General features: G+C 39.8%; 1 protein-coding gene across 1 annotated transcript in view; it reads right to left on the bottom strand.

Annotated features, from left to right (window-relative positions):
* Positions 1-579, bottom strand: part of LOC121284701 (protein boule-like) — a 154,410-nt gene extending 153,831 nt beyond the window's left edge. The window contains exon 1 of the mRNA XM_041200257.1: positions 553-579. Within this exon, the coding sequence (XP_041056191.1) occupies positions 553-579 (27 nt within the window). The remainder of the gene's footprint in view (positions 1-552) is intronic.
* Between the last annotated feature and the right edge of the window lie 14,854 nt (positions 580-15,433).

Genomic DNA, 15,433 nt, shown 5'->3' on the forward strand with positions numbered 1-15,433 from the left:
AAGGAGCTAACATCACTTTCATTGCTCAGAAAAGATAACGGGTTGATTATTGCAATTGTATTTAAAATATACATATACACACAATTTGATAATGAAATGTATATTTTTAAAATGAAACAAGAACCAGCCAACACTCATGAATGAAACAAGGAACATTTAATTAAGTCATTGCAGTTTTGAAAAGTAGCCAGTTGCTCTGACGCAGGCCCCCAGAGATCCTCCTGAAGCAGATGCAGCAGAAGAGGGAGTGCCTATTTGAAGTGCATGGGAAAAAGCCACAGATATCAATGGCTCTCGCCATGTCACCAAGCATAACTTTTTTGACATATAGACAGCAGTGCAATTCCGTAGGTTTAATTACTCAACAAGGGCAGGCATGGTAGCCAGTATCTCCATCAATGCCAAATGCATTATACTCTCTTGCATGTCAGTCCACCCCTCAGCTCAAGTATTCATGGGATACCAAAGGCATGCAATGTGCATCATGGTTCACTTTTCCAAATACAGTAAGGTCCCACTGTTTGCGTCTTCCTTATTCACATTTTCACTTACCTGCGCTTTGTACACAGTATCGCTCATTGTGTGAGCAATGCGCACTTATCCCCGGTTTCTTCTCTCTCTCCTTTTCCCGGGGAGACTGCAGCCATGACGGAAAACAGACTGAAATTGTTTCAGCTGAAGTGCAGTCCCGACAAAGGGATTAACTTGGAAATGTTAGAATTGCTGGGTCTAGAGCTACAATAACGGTTCTATTCAAATTTAAATCTTCACTGGTGTATTGCTCAGAGGCTCCTCTGTCTGTCATATACAGGTACCGCACCACATTTTTGCTGGAGTCCCGTACCGTCCTCATATGGCTGGAACCCATCTAATTGAATCTCATTCAAAAATGTTCTCCCTTTGCAATTTCGCCATTTGTGAGATATCGCAGGAATGTAATGTCCATGAATGGCAGGATTTTCACATATGCATGGACTCCCTTTCACAAGATTTACATGCATGGTCACTGTTTAAATTCTCACTTCATGTCTGTTTCCTTACCCCTGTAACATTTCATACTTTTGAGAGCTGGAAAGCACAGAATACCATGAAAAGTTTCGGCCTTTTATGCTGCCTCTATCCTTCTTGCACGGTGAAATGGCATTTAATGCCCAAGAGTCTGCACCAGATATGATCTGATGTAGGCATCTGGCATACTACAAGAAAGGGGTAGTGGAACTCCTAGAGATAGAGTGTTGCCTGTTAGGGACAGAGAAATCACAGGACCAGTGCCAATTGTAGGCAATTCTTGTCCATCTCTTTCTTTTCCTTCTCTTACTGCAGCAACAATCAACCTCCATTAAATTGAATTCATGATCCTTTAGGATTTCTCTGCCAATGACACATTATAACCTCTTCTCCTCTTTTCTAGAGAAATCACAGGGAAGCAAAGGAGGATGTGCCAGTCAACTCAACTGCAAGGCCATCACTAGTGTACTTGCTTACATCAATATTTGTTTTCTCTCTTTTCATCAATTTCCAAGCTTCAGCCTCAGGAGACAAGTAGTGGGGATGTGGATGTTATTCTGGGTGGATCATAGAGCATGAGAAAGAAAGAGAAATGAGGAATTTTGTGGGCCTTAGTGCAAGTTCAGAAGGTGACCCATTGGCTACAAAAAAATGTTAGCAAAGTATCACACCTGAATGTGGGGCAGTGAGGACAATCTCCAGTCAATATTGATCGCAGGAGTCATGTCAGAGTCATTGACATCCCATATGCCAAAATAACGCAAATCTCGTAACTGCAAGGAGCCTTGGCGAAGGGGCCACACCTCTGCAGCCATCAACTCACCAATGGGCCAGTTGTTCCACTGATCATAAAGCAAGGAGAAACAGGGCACAGTGCAAGTGGTATTGCATAAATCCTCAAAATAACTGCTCTCTATTAGGGTAGCAGTATGTAGAAGTTCTCCGATCAACAAAATCAGGTGCTTCCACTTGTGGTAAGGTGAAAGCTGTACCAGGCAGCCACAAGTGAAATTTAACCTGATGCAGGTACATCTCTGAGCCACCATTAGACTAGGATCAATAAATGGCCTTCTCAATTCTAGGATCAGATGAAAGATTAAACCTTGTTCACTCTTTTGAACAACTCAAAATATTATCTGGATACATCAGTAATCAGTTAACAACTTTCTTTCTACTGCAGATTCTTTAAAAGGATAACATTTTAAAGAACACAGAAGTTATGCTCTCCAATAATAACAAACATTTATTTTGTGTCACTGTCAGGTCAAGTACAATTAACTTCCATTTTTTGAGTCTGTTGTTTCAGGTTTTCTAGACCAATCTGATTTTAAAGAACTCAAACCAAGCCAAACTGTAATTTTGAATAGGCAACATCATCTTGTTAGTAACACATTTTTCCGCTGTCCTACTGTTACTTCTAGGATTTTGACTACCTTAGCACTTAAAGCACTGGCCACAAAGCAGCCACTCAAAACCAAAATATACGCATTAACTTTATCTTGTTCTACAATATTTTTCTATGATTGTTTTTTAATGAGTTCCCAACCTTCATTAATATGGTCAGTTTGTCTCTAATTAAATACAGCAACTCCTAAATTTCTATTATTGTTTCCTTCACCTCTCTTTTTGCTGTCTAGTTATCCGGACCTAAACAACTGATAAGTTAAATTTGGCATAAAACAGAAGTGCTATAAATACACAAGATTAATCAGTAAATGCAAGAAAATATGATGATGCTACTTTGTGCGTGTAATCAGTCATTGCGATTCAAGACTAAAGGAACAGCATTTTATGAAGATATTTACTAAATTCAGGTACATATAGTTTTTGTTTTTTGGAAATTGGAACTTCTATAACCAGTAAGATTTTATATTGATTTTCCTAATTTTACTTCAAACAACAATTAAATATAAAAGCATGTTAGCTATTATTGAGATTCATGAACAAGCAAGCAAGCTGTCCAATAAAACTATGAGAAAAACTGGCAGAAGAAAAAAAATTAAAAACTATACCATACCCAACATTACTATTTATACTCATTTATGGCTGATCAGAACATGCTCAACAGTAGAGACAGAAGATCAGCTCTGACTGTATTGAATGATGGGGCAGATTCAAGGGGCTCCATGGTCTATGCATGCTCTTACTAATGTTCTTATGCTCAGCTACAGAAGTTGAACACCACAAAAGATGGTACATTTGAAAACAAAGCTCCTTTCCACATTCTTCTCTAGGTAGCATCCTCGATTGTTTGAGGGTTGCTGAACCACGGTTAATGCGGTAACTTTATTACCGGGTAGAGCGAGGTGGCAGACTCCAAACCCACCTCAGCCGGAATGGGAATCAAATCCGCATTGTTGGCGTTATTTTCAACACATGCTAACCTCACTCCTTTCCTCATTAAATATTTATAATTTAGTAAAATCAAATAACACCAAAAATCCCAAAAAGTATAAATAGGTCTTCAAACTAAATGGTGAACTCAGATTTAAATTTAAATGTTTGAATAAAGAAATACCACTTAGGCCTTAAATATTCTCAAATATTAATTTATACAACATGAATGGGTTGCATTAAATTTTTTGGTTTACTTTTGTAAACTTAGAATTTTTTGTAATTTCCCAATAAATTTCACAGCATTTTATTTGCATGGAACATTTTACTCACATTTAAAATGTGCTTTATATCTGTTTCACATGCAGATCTTAAGGTAAAAGTAATAATAGGTTTGAGTTATTTTCAGTACAACTGTTGAAAGAGTCTCTGATTTGGTTTGGTTTGCTGTGCTATGCTATTCAAAGAAAAGTTCCCACTGGATATAGACTGTATCTGTCTAACAGGGGTTTGCAATTTTCTTGAGGAAAATCAGATTTCTCGACTGGTTAGTTGATACTTAAATTTTCTATCAAGGGAGAAAAAAAGTGAAGAAAAATCTACTGGGGAAATCAGAATTTATATCATTCCTGCAACAGCACAGGTTAAATTCCTATATCAGCTGTGGTACTCACCAGTGGCTGTCCACCTTGCCTTACTTTATGTGACATGGTGCCCTCAACTAAATAACCAATTTTCTCTCTTTATTGGAGAGAGATGCCCATGGTCCTCCATGGACTGCAGCGAATTACCAATTAAATAAAATGATATTACATATCTGGTGTTACATCAGAGCAGTGAGCAATGATGTAAATTAAAATGTTAGAATTAAAACTCATGACAAATGATCTTGGAATGGGAAAAGTGTGAACCATTCATGAACATTATTCTTGATTTTGATTTCTGATTTAACTTCAGACTTTACTTACTTTTAAACAATTTGTTTCATACAATATTATTTTCAATCTTCAATATTTTGAAATATCTAAAATTTACAGGTTTCACATTTGCCCCATTTCTACTGGATTTTTCTAGCGTTCACCTTATATTCGATATTAAGGAATGTGGAAAAGCAGCTGAACTCCTCCATCATCATGAGAAGCTCTTACCTGCATTCCCAAGAACCATGAATAATTCATTTCCAAAGTTTCAACAAGTGAATCCATGATTTTCCGTTTCAAAACAAATTTAAGCATCCTCTAGAAGGCCTTTCTTTTCTTTCTGGATAGGTTACAGCGCATTCAACTTTTGAACTATTATTAAAAATCAAAACTCCCAATAAAATAACTCAGGAAAAACAAGTCTATACATGTATTGTGTATGTATATATATCTACCACAATTTGATAACGCTTCTAAATCTTGCCAAACCATTTATATAGATATGTATAAAGTTACAACTCGACGTTGCATTTGTCGCCCCAATGGCTGAACGGCATTTAAACAATAATCCTCGTGCTGGAGCAGGCCTCTCCGCGCAGGCGCGACTCCCGTAGCCGTTACCCTGGGCACGCGGTCTCTTCTGCCACCCATCCACCCCCCGCCCCCGCGCCCCACCAGCTAACGGCAACGACACAACAGCCACGCGGGCCGTCTCCGCTTTCTCTAGTTTTTAAACGAATAAAGCACGAAAAAGCAACGTAGGCAACAGAAAACCACCCGTTATTTCCAATCACCGAATTTTGACTCTACATAGAAATCGGCACAACTAATCTCATTTGACCCTCCCCATTATCAACATTTAAAAAACGTCTTTTAATTTTGCTCACCTATGTTTTTTGTAAAATGTAATAAATGTATTCAACACCAGTGGTATATATGTATGTGTGTGTAGTCCGGTCGCACCGATTTAAAGCGAATGACAATCCGCTTGGTGTCGACGAAGATCGGACCAAACTGGTGAGAACTGGAACCAGTGCGCCCGCGCAACGGCTTTTGGCGGGAATCTGCGGAAAGGCGACGCTCGCAATTTCTACACCCCCCGGCCCCCATTAACAAATAGACCAACAAAAATAACCCTCCAAACACCATGGAGACGCTAATGTTGGACCTGCTTATTACTGCCGTTAACATCTAAATTCTACTGTAAACATCGCCGGCAAGGTAAGTTATCAAACTATACGATACCATTGTTTTCCTCCCATATCCACCCCCCCCCCCACCCATCGAACAAAATCATGACCAAATAACGACAACCGGGATTTAATGTCCAAAATTACCGAATCGGACAACAGCCCAATTCAAAAGTTGGTATCGTTCAAACTGTTGCTAACTTCAATCTTATTGTTAAAACGATTTATTTTGAAAGCGTAAACCCTGACAATTTCGCACCTTTCTTTTCCGGAGATTACAAATTGGAATACGTAATCTCGTTAAACAATTTTAAATTCAAAAAGAAATACATCGAAGACGAAATCCTAGCCCAAAATCTCAGTCACCGCGACAGCACCCTTCACAATGCCGTCGAAGTAGAGCGGCGGCGTGGCCATGTTTTGCCGGCACGCCTTCCCGAACCTCTCCCACCTCCTAGCCCACACTGTAATATCGAGGTGTCCGCTCTATCCCACATGTATTAATAGTTTACATATAAATATCTAGTTGAGTGAAGGAACCAGCCGGCGCTGTGTCTGTGATTACAATCCGATTATAATCGGATTGGTCAACGCAACAGACAATCCCTTCCCAAGTGTTGGGAAACAGCTTCACGGCGACTCTTCCTGCCCCCAACCCACCGCCGGTCCAGCTGTGGGGTCGCTGCCTCGGTCACTCACCGTTCCTTCGGTGTCCATCTATACGAGCAAGTTGTTTTCAGGGGTGTCACCGATTTTACTCAACGCGCAAAAAAGCCCTTTGGTTCTGTACTTGGGTTTGTGGGCAACTGGCAGCACCTTAAATTACCGGGTCATACCACATCGAGTCAGTGACCGGGGGCGGCCAAACCCCCACTGGCTCCACTCACAAACCAAACCAAACCAATCAAATCCCAGCGACACTGAGTCCGCCTTAAATATCATTAAATATTCAGTGACAATGACCGCTTATTTGTTTCCGAAGCAAATTTTAGCAACAAGAAACTTTGTGTTCAACGAAGAATAAAAAATCCATGTTTTGTCATTTTCATTTTGGAAAGCTTTACTTTCCTGAATTCACTGCGCAACTGTTGCTGTTGTCAATCATGTTACAGTTAGTTCAGTGTCTGTGTAGTTGGCGAGGTCAATCACGAATTTAATGTGCGTCAGAAAGTTGGATTTGGGTTTTAGTCACAACGATTGTGTTGAGAAAGAAAGCGCACACCTACCCGAAGCTACTGACGGCTGTTTGCCTGGAGGGCTCGTTAGCGGGGGGATTGCAATTAACCCATAGGAGAGGCTGCGTGTGGCTGAACTTTTGCTATCACATCACTATTCGTGCGGCTTTGACCTCCCTTGCCCAGCATTCCTCTAAAGTATCAGTTGACAGATAAACGCTTCAGTAGGAAATTGAAACGACGTCTTATTTGTAATGTGTCAAGCTATTTGAAAGCACTTTTATAGTGGAACTTATTTGATTTATTAATTATTGAATGATAACATGCATCCGACTGTCCCAAACAGCACTTGTCTCGATGGTTAATTTATTTTTGTTTCTAAACGCAAAATGCAATCTGACCATATTGGCAGGTACATACACAAAAACACATGATTAATCCATTGTTTTGTAAATTCGTGATCTTTCAGCAGACAGAAAAAAATCAAGTGAACATGTAGATATAAGTTGTGTTTTATATGATTTTATCAGCTCAAACTAAATATTTGTAAAATATATTTAATAAGGAATTGTGGGTTAGGAGCTTGCAGGTCAAAAATGTACATAAACACTCAAAAGAATTGGTTTTGTTGGAGGGAAATGAAGGGCGTACAATATCTCAATGTTATTAATGGTAGTTTTGAACAAAAACATTTCAAAGATTATTTCATAATCTATCTTTAAACAAGCTTTGAATGAACTTAAAATGACAATGCATTGATTGTTAATTGAAGGAAATTGTAGTCCCAATGGTTATGAAATTATTAATTTAATCTATTATGTAACACAAAATGTGCTGATTAGGTGAAAGTTCATTTTTTTACTCACTTGTAAGATGTGGACATTGATTGCTAGGCCAGCATTTATTGCCCACCCTTAATTGGCCTTGGAAAGGTGGTGGTGAGTTACCTTCTTTGAACTGCTGCTGTTCATACAGTGAAGGTACTGCCACAGTGATGGGACAGGAATTCCAGGATTTCGATCCAGCAATTATGAAGGAATGGTGATATAGTTCCAGGTCAGGGTGGTGTGTAACTTGGTGGTGAACTTCCAGGTGTAGTGTTCCCATTCACCTGCTACCCTTATCCTTTTAGGTGAACATAAGAACACAGCTGTGAAGTCTGCCCATGTCATTCAATATGATCAGGCTGATATTCAACCTCAACTCCACTTTCCCACTGCTCCCTGTATTCTTTGATTCCCTGGGAGACCAGAAACCCATCTATCTCAGCCTTAAATATATTTAATGATGGAACATCCACAACCATCTGGGGTAGAGATTTCCAAAGATTTGCAACCCTCTGAGTGAAGAAATTTTTCCTCATCTCAGTCCTAAATGATTGACCCCTTATCCTGTTATGGTTCCAGTGTTCTAGATTCCCCAGCCAAGGGAAACAACCTCTCAGTGTGTACCCTATCAAGTTCCTTTAGAATCTTGTATGTTTCAATGAGATCATCTCTCATTCTTCTAAACACCAGAATATACAGGCCCAATTTACTCAGCCTCTCATTTTCGGAAAACCCTCTCATCCTAGGAACCAACCTAGTGACCTTTTGCTGTTCTGCCTCCAAGACAAGTACATCCTTCCTTAAATCTGGAGACCAAAACTGTGCACAGTACTCCCAGGTGTGGCCACACCAAAGTCCTGTACAATTGTAGCAGGACTGCCTTGTTCTTGTATCTATTATGATCTGCATAGAGACTGAAAACCTTTAAAAAAAATAAACTCGAACTTCAATCAATAACTTAATGGATAACACAGAAAGATTTCATTTTTTATTCATTCATGGGATGTGGGTGTCACTGACTAGGCCAGAATTTATTGCCCATCCCTGATTGCCCTAGAGAAGGTGGTGGTGAGCTGCCTTCTTGAACTGCTGCAATCCACATTGTGTGCGTACACCCACAGTACTGCTAGGGAGGAAGTTCCAGAATTTTAACCCAGCAACGGTGAAGGAACAGCAATACAGGATGATAGGTGGTTTGGAGGGGAACTTGAAGGAGTTGGTGCTCCCATGTGTCTGCTGCCCTTTCCTTCTAGATGGTAGTGGTTGTAGGTTTGGAAGGTGCTGTCTAAGAAGCTTTGGTGAGTTTATGCAGTGCATCTTGTAGATGGTGCACATTGCTGCCACTGTGCGTCAGTGGTAGAGGGAGTGAATGTTTGTGGAATGGGTGCCAATCAAGTGGGCTGCTTTGTCCTGGATGGTGTCAAGCTTCTTGAGTGTTGTTGGAGCTGCACTCATCCAGGCAGGTGGACAGTATTCCATCACACGCCTGACTTGTGTCTTGTAGATAGTGGACAGTTTTTGGGGAGTCAGAAGATGAGTTACGCACCACAGGATTCCTAGCCTCTGATGTTTTAAGACATCTACTGTATCAAACAGACTAAAAGCACTATTGACTAAACACTATTTTTGTAGGAATGGAATATTGTGTCCCATTCTTATTTTTAACACAACCAAAGAAACCCACTATCAGGTATATGTTACACTATCCTTTGAGTAGTCACTCAAATCTCCCAGAATCAGTCCAAAAAGATTTTTAGTGCCCAAGGGTTTATTCTGTTCTCTCCCATTTTTTGCCTGGTAACTTCTAACCCCAGGACAGTTCTTAAAGATGAGAGTATTACTGGAGATCCTCCTTCTTGCACAAGATGGGCAAATCTTCCAGCTTCGATGTAACTTCTCAAAAATGTAGTCTTTTCAATCTGAATGTGAATTTCCATCCACTTTCTGGTGTAGTGAACCAAAGAAACCTTTGATCTTTAGCTGCTCTCTCTTTCTCTCCTGGACCCTGATAGGCTAACTGCCTGTGAGTTATCAAGGATATCTTAGACCCATCATCTCTCAAAGCATGAATCACATGGGCCTTGTATCTAGGTAGAAATACTGATTAGCTATCCTTGAGAGTCCAACTCTTTTTCATCTTGAAACCAAATAAACAGTTTAAAGCACAGCTGAAGCACAACCTGGCATTCTCAACACTTTTCTGGATCTTTGTAGACTCAGACTATCCACTGTTAGCACACAGGCTGCTGCCATTATCTTCAAGTCTTGTACCTTCGTCCCAGTAAAAGAAATCTGGGCCCCCTTTAGTCTCTAACAATGAAACCACCCAGGCCTGCTGTCAGGCAGACTTCAGAACAGGTCACATGACCACCTTCATTTTTATCCGAAAGTAAATTCACAGTACAAAAACATAACTTCATAAACCTCATAATTGTAACATACTTCAATCCCATTGCAATAAAGGCCAACTTTTCATTTGCATTCCTACTTGCAATTTGCCTTCCTAATTGCATGCTAACTTTCTGTGTTCCTTGTATGAGTACATCCAAATATTTTTGAACATCAACATTTATAAGTTTCACATTTTAAAAAAAAATCCTGCTTTTTTATTTTTACTACCAAAGAAAATAACCTCACAATTCCCCACATTGTATTCTATCTGTCACCCTCTTGCCCAGTCACTTAACCTGTCAATAACTCTTTGCAGCCTGTTTATGCTCCCTCACAGCGTACATTCCCGTCTAACTTTCTTTCATCAGCAAACCTAGATATATTACTCTCTGTCTCATCATTTGTGTCACTATAGATTGTTAATAGCTGTGGCCTCAGCACTGATCCTTGTGACACTCCAATAGTTACAGGCTGCCAAGTTGAAAATGCCCCATTTATCCCTAAACTCTGCTTCCTGCCCATTAACCAATCCTCTATCCATGCTAATTTAGCTCCGATTCTGTAAGCCCTATCATGCATATGAGCCTTTTGTGTGGCAACTTATCGAAAGCTTTTTGGAAATCCAAATATACTATATCCATGGTTCCCCTTTATTTATTCTACTACTAATATCTTCAAAAACTTCTAATAAATTTGTCAAAGACAATTTCCCTTTTGTAAGACCATATTAACTTTGATCATACTATGATTTTCTAAGTGCATTGTTAAGACCTCCTTAATAGTAGATTCCAACATTTTCCTGATGACTGATGTGAGGCTAACTGGCCTGTAGTTTCCTGTTTTCTCTCTCCCTCCTTTTTTGAATAGGGGTGTTAATTTGCTAATTTCTAATCCACTGGGACTGTTCCAGAATCAAGGGAAATATGGAAAATCATAACCAGTGCATCCACTATCAATATATTTCTTTTGGGACCGTAGGATGTAGGCCATCAGGTCCTGGTGATTTGTCAGATTTTAGTCCCAAGTTTCTCCAGTACTTTTAATCTGCTGATATTAATCACCTTTGCCTGCATCTTCTGGTTGGCATGTGGGGGCAGGTCCCGCTTGCTGATGCGTAAAATGACACATGGTGACGTCGGGCGTGTGTCCCGACATCACCGTGCATCATTCGATCTTCAGTTCGGCGGGCGTTCGGCTGCATGCCCGCCGAACAGTCAAAGGCCTGTTAAAGCCATTAATCTCCTCATTAAAGTCGTTAACAGGGCTGCCTGTCCAACCTTAAGGTTGGCGGGCAGGCGAAGAGCCCAGGCAGCCTTTGCATTTTTCATGGAACCTCATCCAGGATGTGGTTTCATGAAGGATTTATAATTTTAATAAAAATTTTAATTAAAATTCATTGACATGTCCCAGCTCATGTGATCCTGTCACATGAGGGGACATGTCTGAATATTTTTTTTCTTTATTTCAATTTTTCACAATCAAAGTAATCTCCCTGAGGCAGCTCCGTGCCTCAGGGAGATTTCTGCACTCTTTTGCATGCATGCGTGCCTTAATTGGCCCGCCCACATGAAATGGCGGCGTACATCCATGCCTGCTCCTGCCCAGCCCGCCCAACAGGGAGAAAATTGTCCCCCTTAAGTTCCTCGTCTTTTTAACCTCTTGGTTACCCTCTATTTTTGGTATGTAATTTGTAATTCCCACTGTGAAGACAAGACACAAAATATTTGCTCACTGTCTCTGCCACTTCCTCATTCCCCATGAAAATTTCAACTGTGGCTGCCTCTAAAGGGACCAAAGTTTAACTTAGCTAAAATCCTTTTTATATACCTGTAAAAGTTCTTAAAGTCTATTTTTATATTCCTGGCTAGTTTACTCCCTTATTCAATCTTTTCTATTTTTATCATCTTCTTCGTGCCCCTTTGTTGGTTTCTAAAACACACATTCCTCATGCTTACTACAATTCTTTGCAACATTATAAGCTTCTTCTTTTAATCTGACACTAACTTATTCTCCTTAGTAAATCACAAATGACTCCTGCTTGCTGAGTTTTTGTTTTTGTAATGGAATGTATTTTTATTGAACATTTTGAATTGCTTCTTTAAATGTTTCCCACTGTTTATTTATTGCTATACCTTTTAGTCTATTTTCCCCATCGCCTTTAGTTAGCTCTTCCCTTACATCTATGTAATTGGTTTTGTTTAAATTTAAGATTCTGGTTTGCGACTGGTGTATGTCACGTTCAAGCTTCATATGGAATTTAATTGTATTCTTATTACTTTATCCCTGTGTATATTTTACTATGAGATTACTAATTAATCCTGCCTTGTTGGCCGGATTTTGACTCCTGAGGTTGCTCAAGTTGGGAAATTTCCTGACTCTCCAGACTCATCTTGGTAAAAAATGCACAAGATTTTCACTCAGCGGGGTGGGGGGTAGGATAGAGTCAGGCCTGCCAACCTCAAAAGCAGATGGTAGGAGGACATGGGCAGACGAATGCTGAGCTGGGCTGGTTAGAAGGCTTGCATTGGTTCTCTGGGATTTGATCCCAGCTGTTTTTGAAGCCCTTGCATCCATGGCACGTCATACCTCTCACGCAGTGTCAAATGATGCCCCCTACCCATCCCCCGTGGCCCCTCACATCATCCCACGCTAGCTCAATTCTAACTCATGCCTCACCCACTCACCAAGGCCCCTCATATCTCCTATGCCAACTCAACACCAATTCACCCAATGTCCATCATGGACAGACCTCAGGAGATTAAAAAAAAATCTTATAAAAATCTAAAATAGCTTTCAGTTTACAAAGATTACTTGATAATGAATACAACTCCCGTTCATGAAAGTATCAAAGCTTTTAAATCTCCTCAAGTGCTTAATCTCTTTTGAAAACAAATTTCTGTGCACACCCTAATCCTTGAAGAGCCTCTTCAAGATGCCAATCAAACTGTGAACTCATAGCCCCCTGCTGAGATAATTGTAGCTGAGATCATTGTCGTTTTTGAAAAACTCAGCCATGCATTCATAATTAATAACTCTTAGGGAAATGTTAACAAATAACTTATTGTTGGAACAGATGCTACACCAGCTGGCCTGTCAATCCAAGCAGTGTAGCAGAAGATTTTTTTAAAATCAACAGTCATTGACAACTGCAGCCAGTTTTCTTTACAGTTTCAAGGCAGGGGCTGAAAAAATTTTAAGTCCATGACAGTTAAACGGACCTTATCTGCCCTTCAAGAGTATTTACGTCTACTCCATCAACTCTTGGCTCCCACATTGCAAGTTAAGGTCCTTACAACAACCAAAATGGGTTTGTTTGAATTCAACATTAAGTTCAAATGGTCCTGCAGAGTTTGGGTTTCCGTCGTGTGTGTTTTGTGCCCTGCCCCTTTTCCCCTACCAGCAAAAATGGGATCTGTTGAAAATGGGAACATTCAGATTTTTAAAGATCTGCGCCAACTTCACGAAAATCTGACCCTTGATGTAAGATATCTTTTTTCCTGTTTGGTTCCATGTGTATTCTTCCAGGAAATTGTCACAAAAGCATTCTACAAGTTTATCTTCTGAACACCTTTGCCAATTTGATTGATCCAGTTTAAATGAAGATTAAACCCGCCCCAATTTTACATTACCTTTGTTACAAGTTCCAATAATCTCTTGCTTAATAATCTGTTCAGCAGTATAACTACAGTTTGGTAAACTGCTCCTATCAGTAGGTTGTAAGGTGCGGATTTGGAAGGTGCTGTTGAAGAAGCCTTGGCAATTGCTGCAGTGCATTGTGTACATACTGCAGCCAGGGTGTGCCCGTGGTCGAGGGAGTGAATTTTTAAAAATATTCTTATATATTTATTCATGGGATGTGGGCGTCACTGGCTGGGCCAGCTTTTATTGCTCATCCCTAATTATCTTTGTTCAGAGGGCATTTTTAAGAGTCAACCACATTGTTGTGGGTCTGGAGTCACATGTAGGCCAGACCAGGTAAGGATGGAAAATTTCCTTCCCTAAAGGGCACTAGTGAGCCAGATGAGTTTCATGGTCATTGTCAGACTTTTAATTCCAGATTGGTATTAAATTCAAATTTCACTTTCTGCCATGGTGCAATTCGAACATGGGTTCCCAGAGAATTTCCCTGGGTCTCTGAATACTAATCCAGTGATAATACCACTATGCCACTACCTCCCCGAATGTGATGGGTTGGGTACTAATCAAGCAGCTGATCTGTCCTGGATGCTGTGGAGCTTCTTAAGTGTCATTAGAGCTGCACTCATCCAGGCAAGTGGAGAGTATTACATTTAACTCCTGATTCGTGCCTTGCAGATAGATGGTAAAAAGGTTTTGGGGAGTCAGGAAATGAGTTACTTGCTACAGAAACCCAGCCTCTGACCTTCATTTGTAGACAGTATTTATTTTCATCAACAAATGTTGAAGGATTTGGTGATGGTAATGCCATTGAATATCAAGTGTGTCTCTTGTTGGCTGGCACTCGTGTGGCATGAGTGTTACTTGCCACTTACGAGCTTAAACCTGAATGTCATCCAGGTCTTGCTGCATGTGGGCATGGAATACTTCATTATCTGAGGAGTTGAACACTTTTCTCTTTGATTCCCATTGACTTCAATTTTACTTATGCTCCTTGATGCCTCACTCAGTCAAATACTATCTTGATGTCAACAGCAGTCACTTTCATCTCACCTCACAACTTTATGACTACCAATCCTAAATTGGTACATAATATAGCAATAAAAAAGTATATTGTCATTCTAAACCTTCTTGGGCTACCTTTCTGATAACACAGTTAGCAATTTGCACCAGTACCTAATTACTAATAAATCCTGGTAAGAATCATGGTATTACAAGTGCTCACGGAGGCCATTCTTTCTTACATGCTGCTGCTGGCTCTTCAACTGAAGACATCTATTCCTTCCTTTCCCAATATCCTTTACGTTTTTCACATTTAGATATATAGTTTATATTGGAGTGAGCCTTTGGTTTAGTGATAGCATTTCTACCTGTGAGTCAGAAGCTGAAGGGTTTGTGGCTCAGTCCAGATATCCCTAGTGAATGGAGACTAGGATATTTTGGAAATTAACCTAAAAAGATCACCAGCTATGAAGCAAATAATTAAGAAGGTAGGAACAGGAATACTAATCAGCTAAGGATAATTTAATTATCCGTTAGAAATAGTAAAAGGACGGATATAATTAGAATAGTAAAGCTTTATTTGGTTATGTCAGAAGTTAACATTGTTGCACATGCTTTCAAACACTTCATAATTCTCTGTCTCTTCACTTACCCCCTTTTTTAAGACCTGCCTTAAAAACCAAGGCTTTGATCATGTATAATTTTAGTGCCTCCAATTTATCTTAACCTGTTACTGTTCATTTATGGTGTTAATATTCATTAATTTATTTCCTCATTCTAGTAGGTCAGTGGTATTTCTTCACTCCATTTTATTGGGGGCAATAATATCAACCAATTTCTCATCTGAAGAATACTCACAGAGCGCTGCAGCATGTTGTACACTAGAATGATATGTACAGTTCTGTGCTGACATTTCTTCATCCTGCAAGCTCCTGATTTTAGTCATTCCA

The sequence above is a fragment of the Carcharodon carcharias genome, chromosome 12 (assembly GCF_017639515.1).
Source record: "Carcharodon carcharias isolate sCarCar2 chromosome 12, sCarCar2.pri, whole genome shotgun sequence".
Lineage (NCBI taxonomy): Eukaryota > Metazoa > Chordata > Chondrichthyes > Lamniformes > Lamnidae > Carcharodon > Carcharodon carcharias.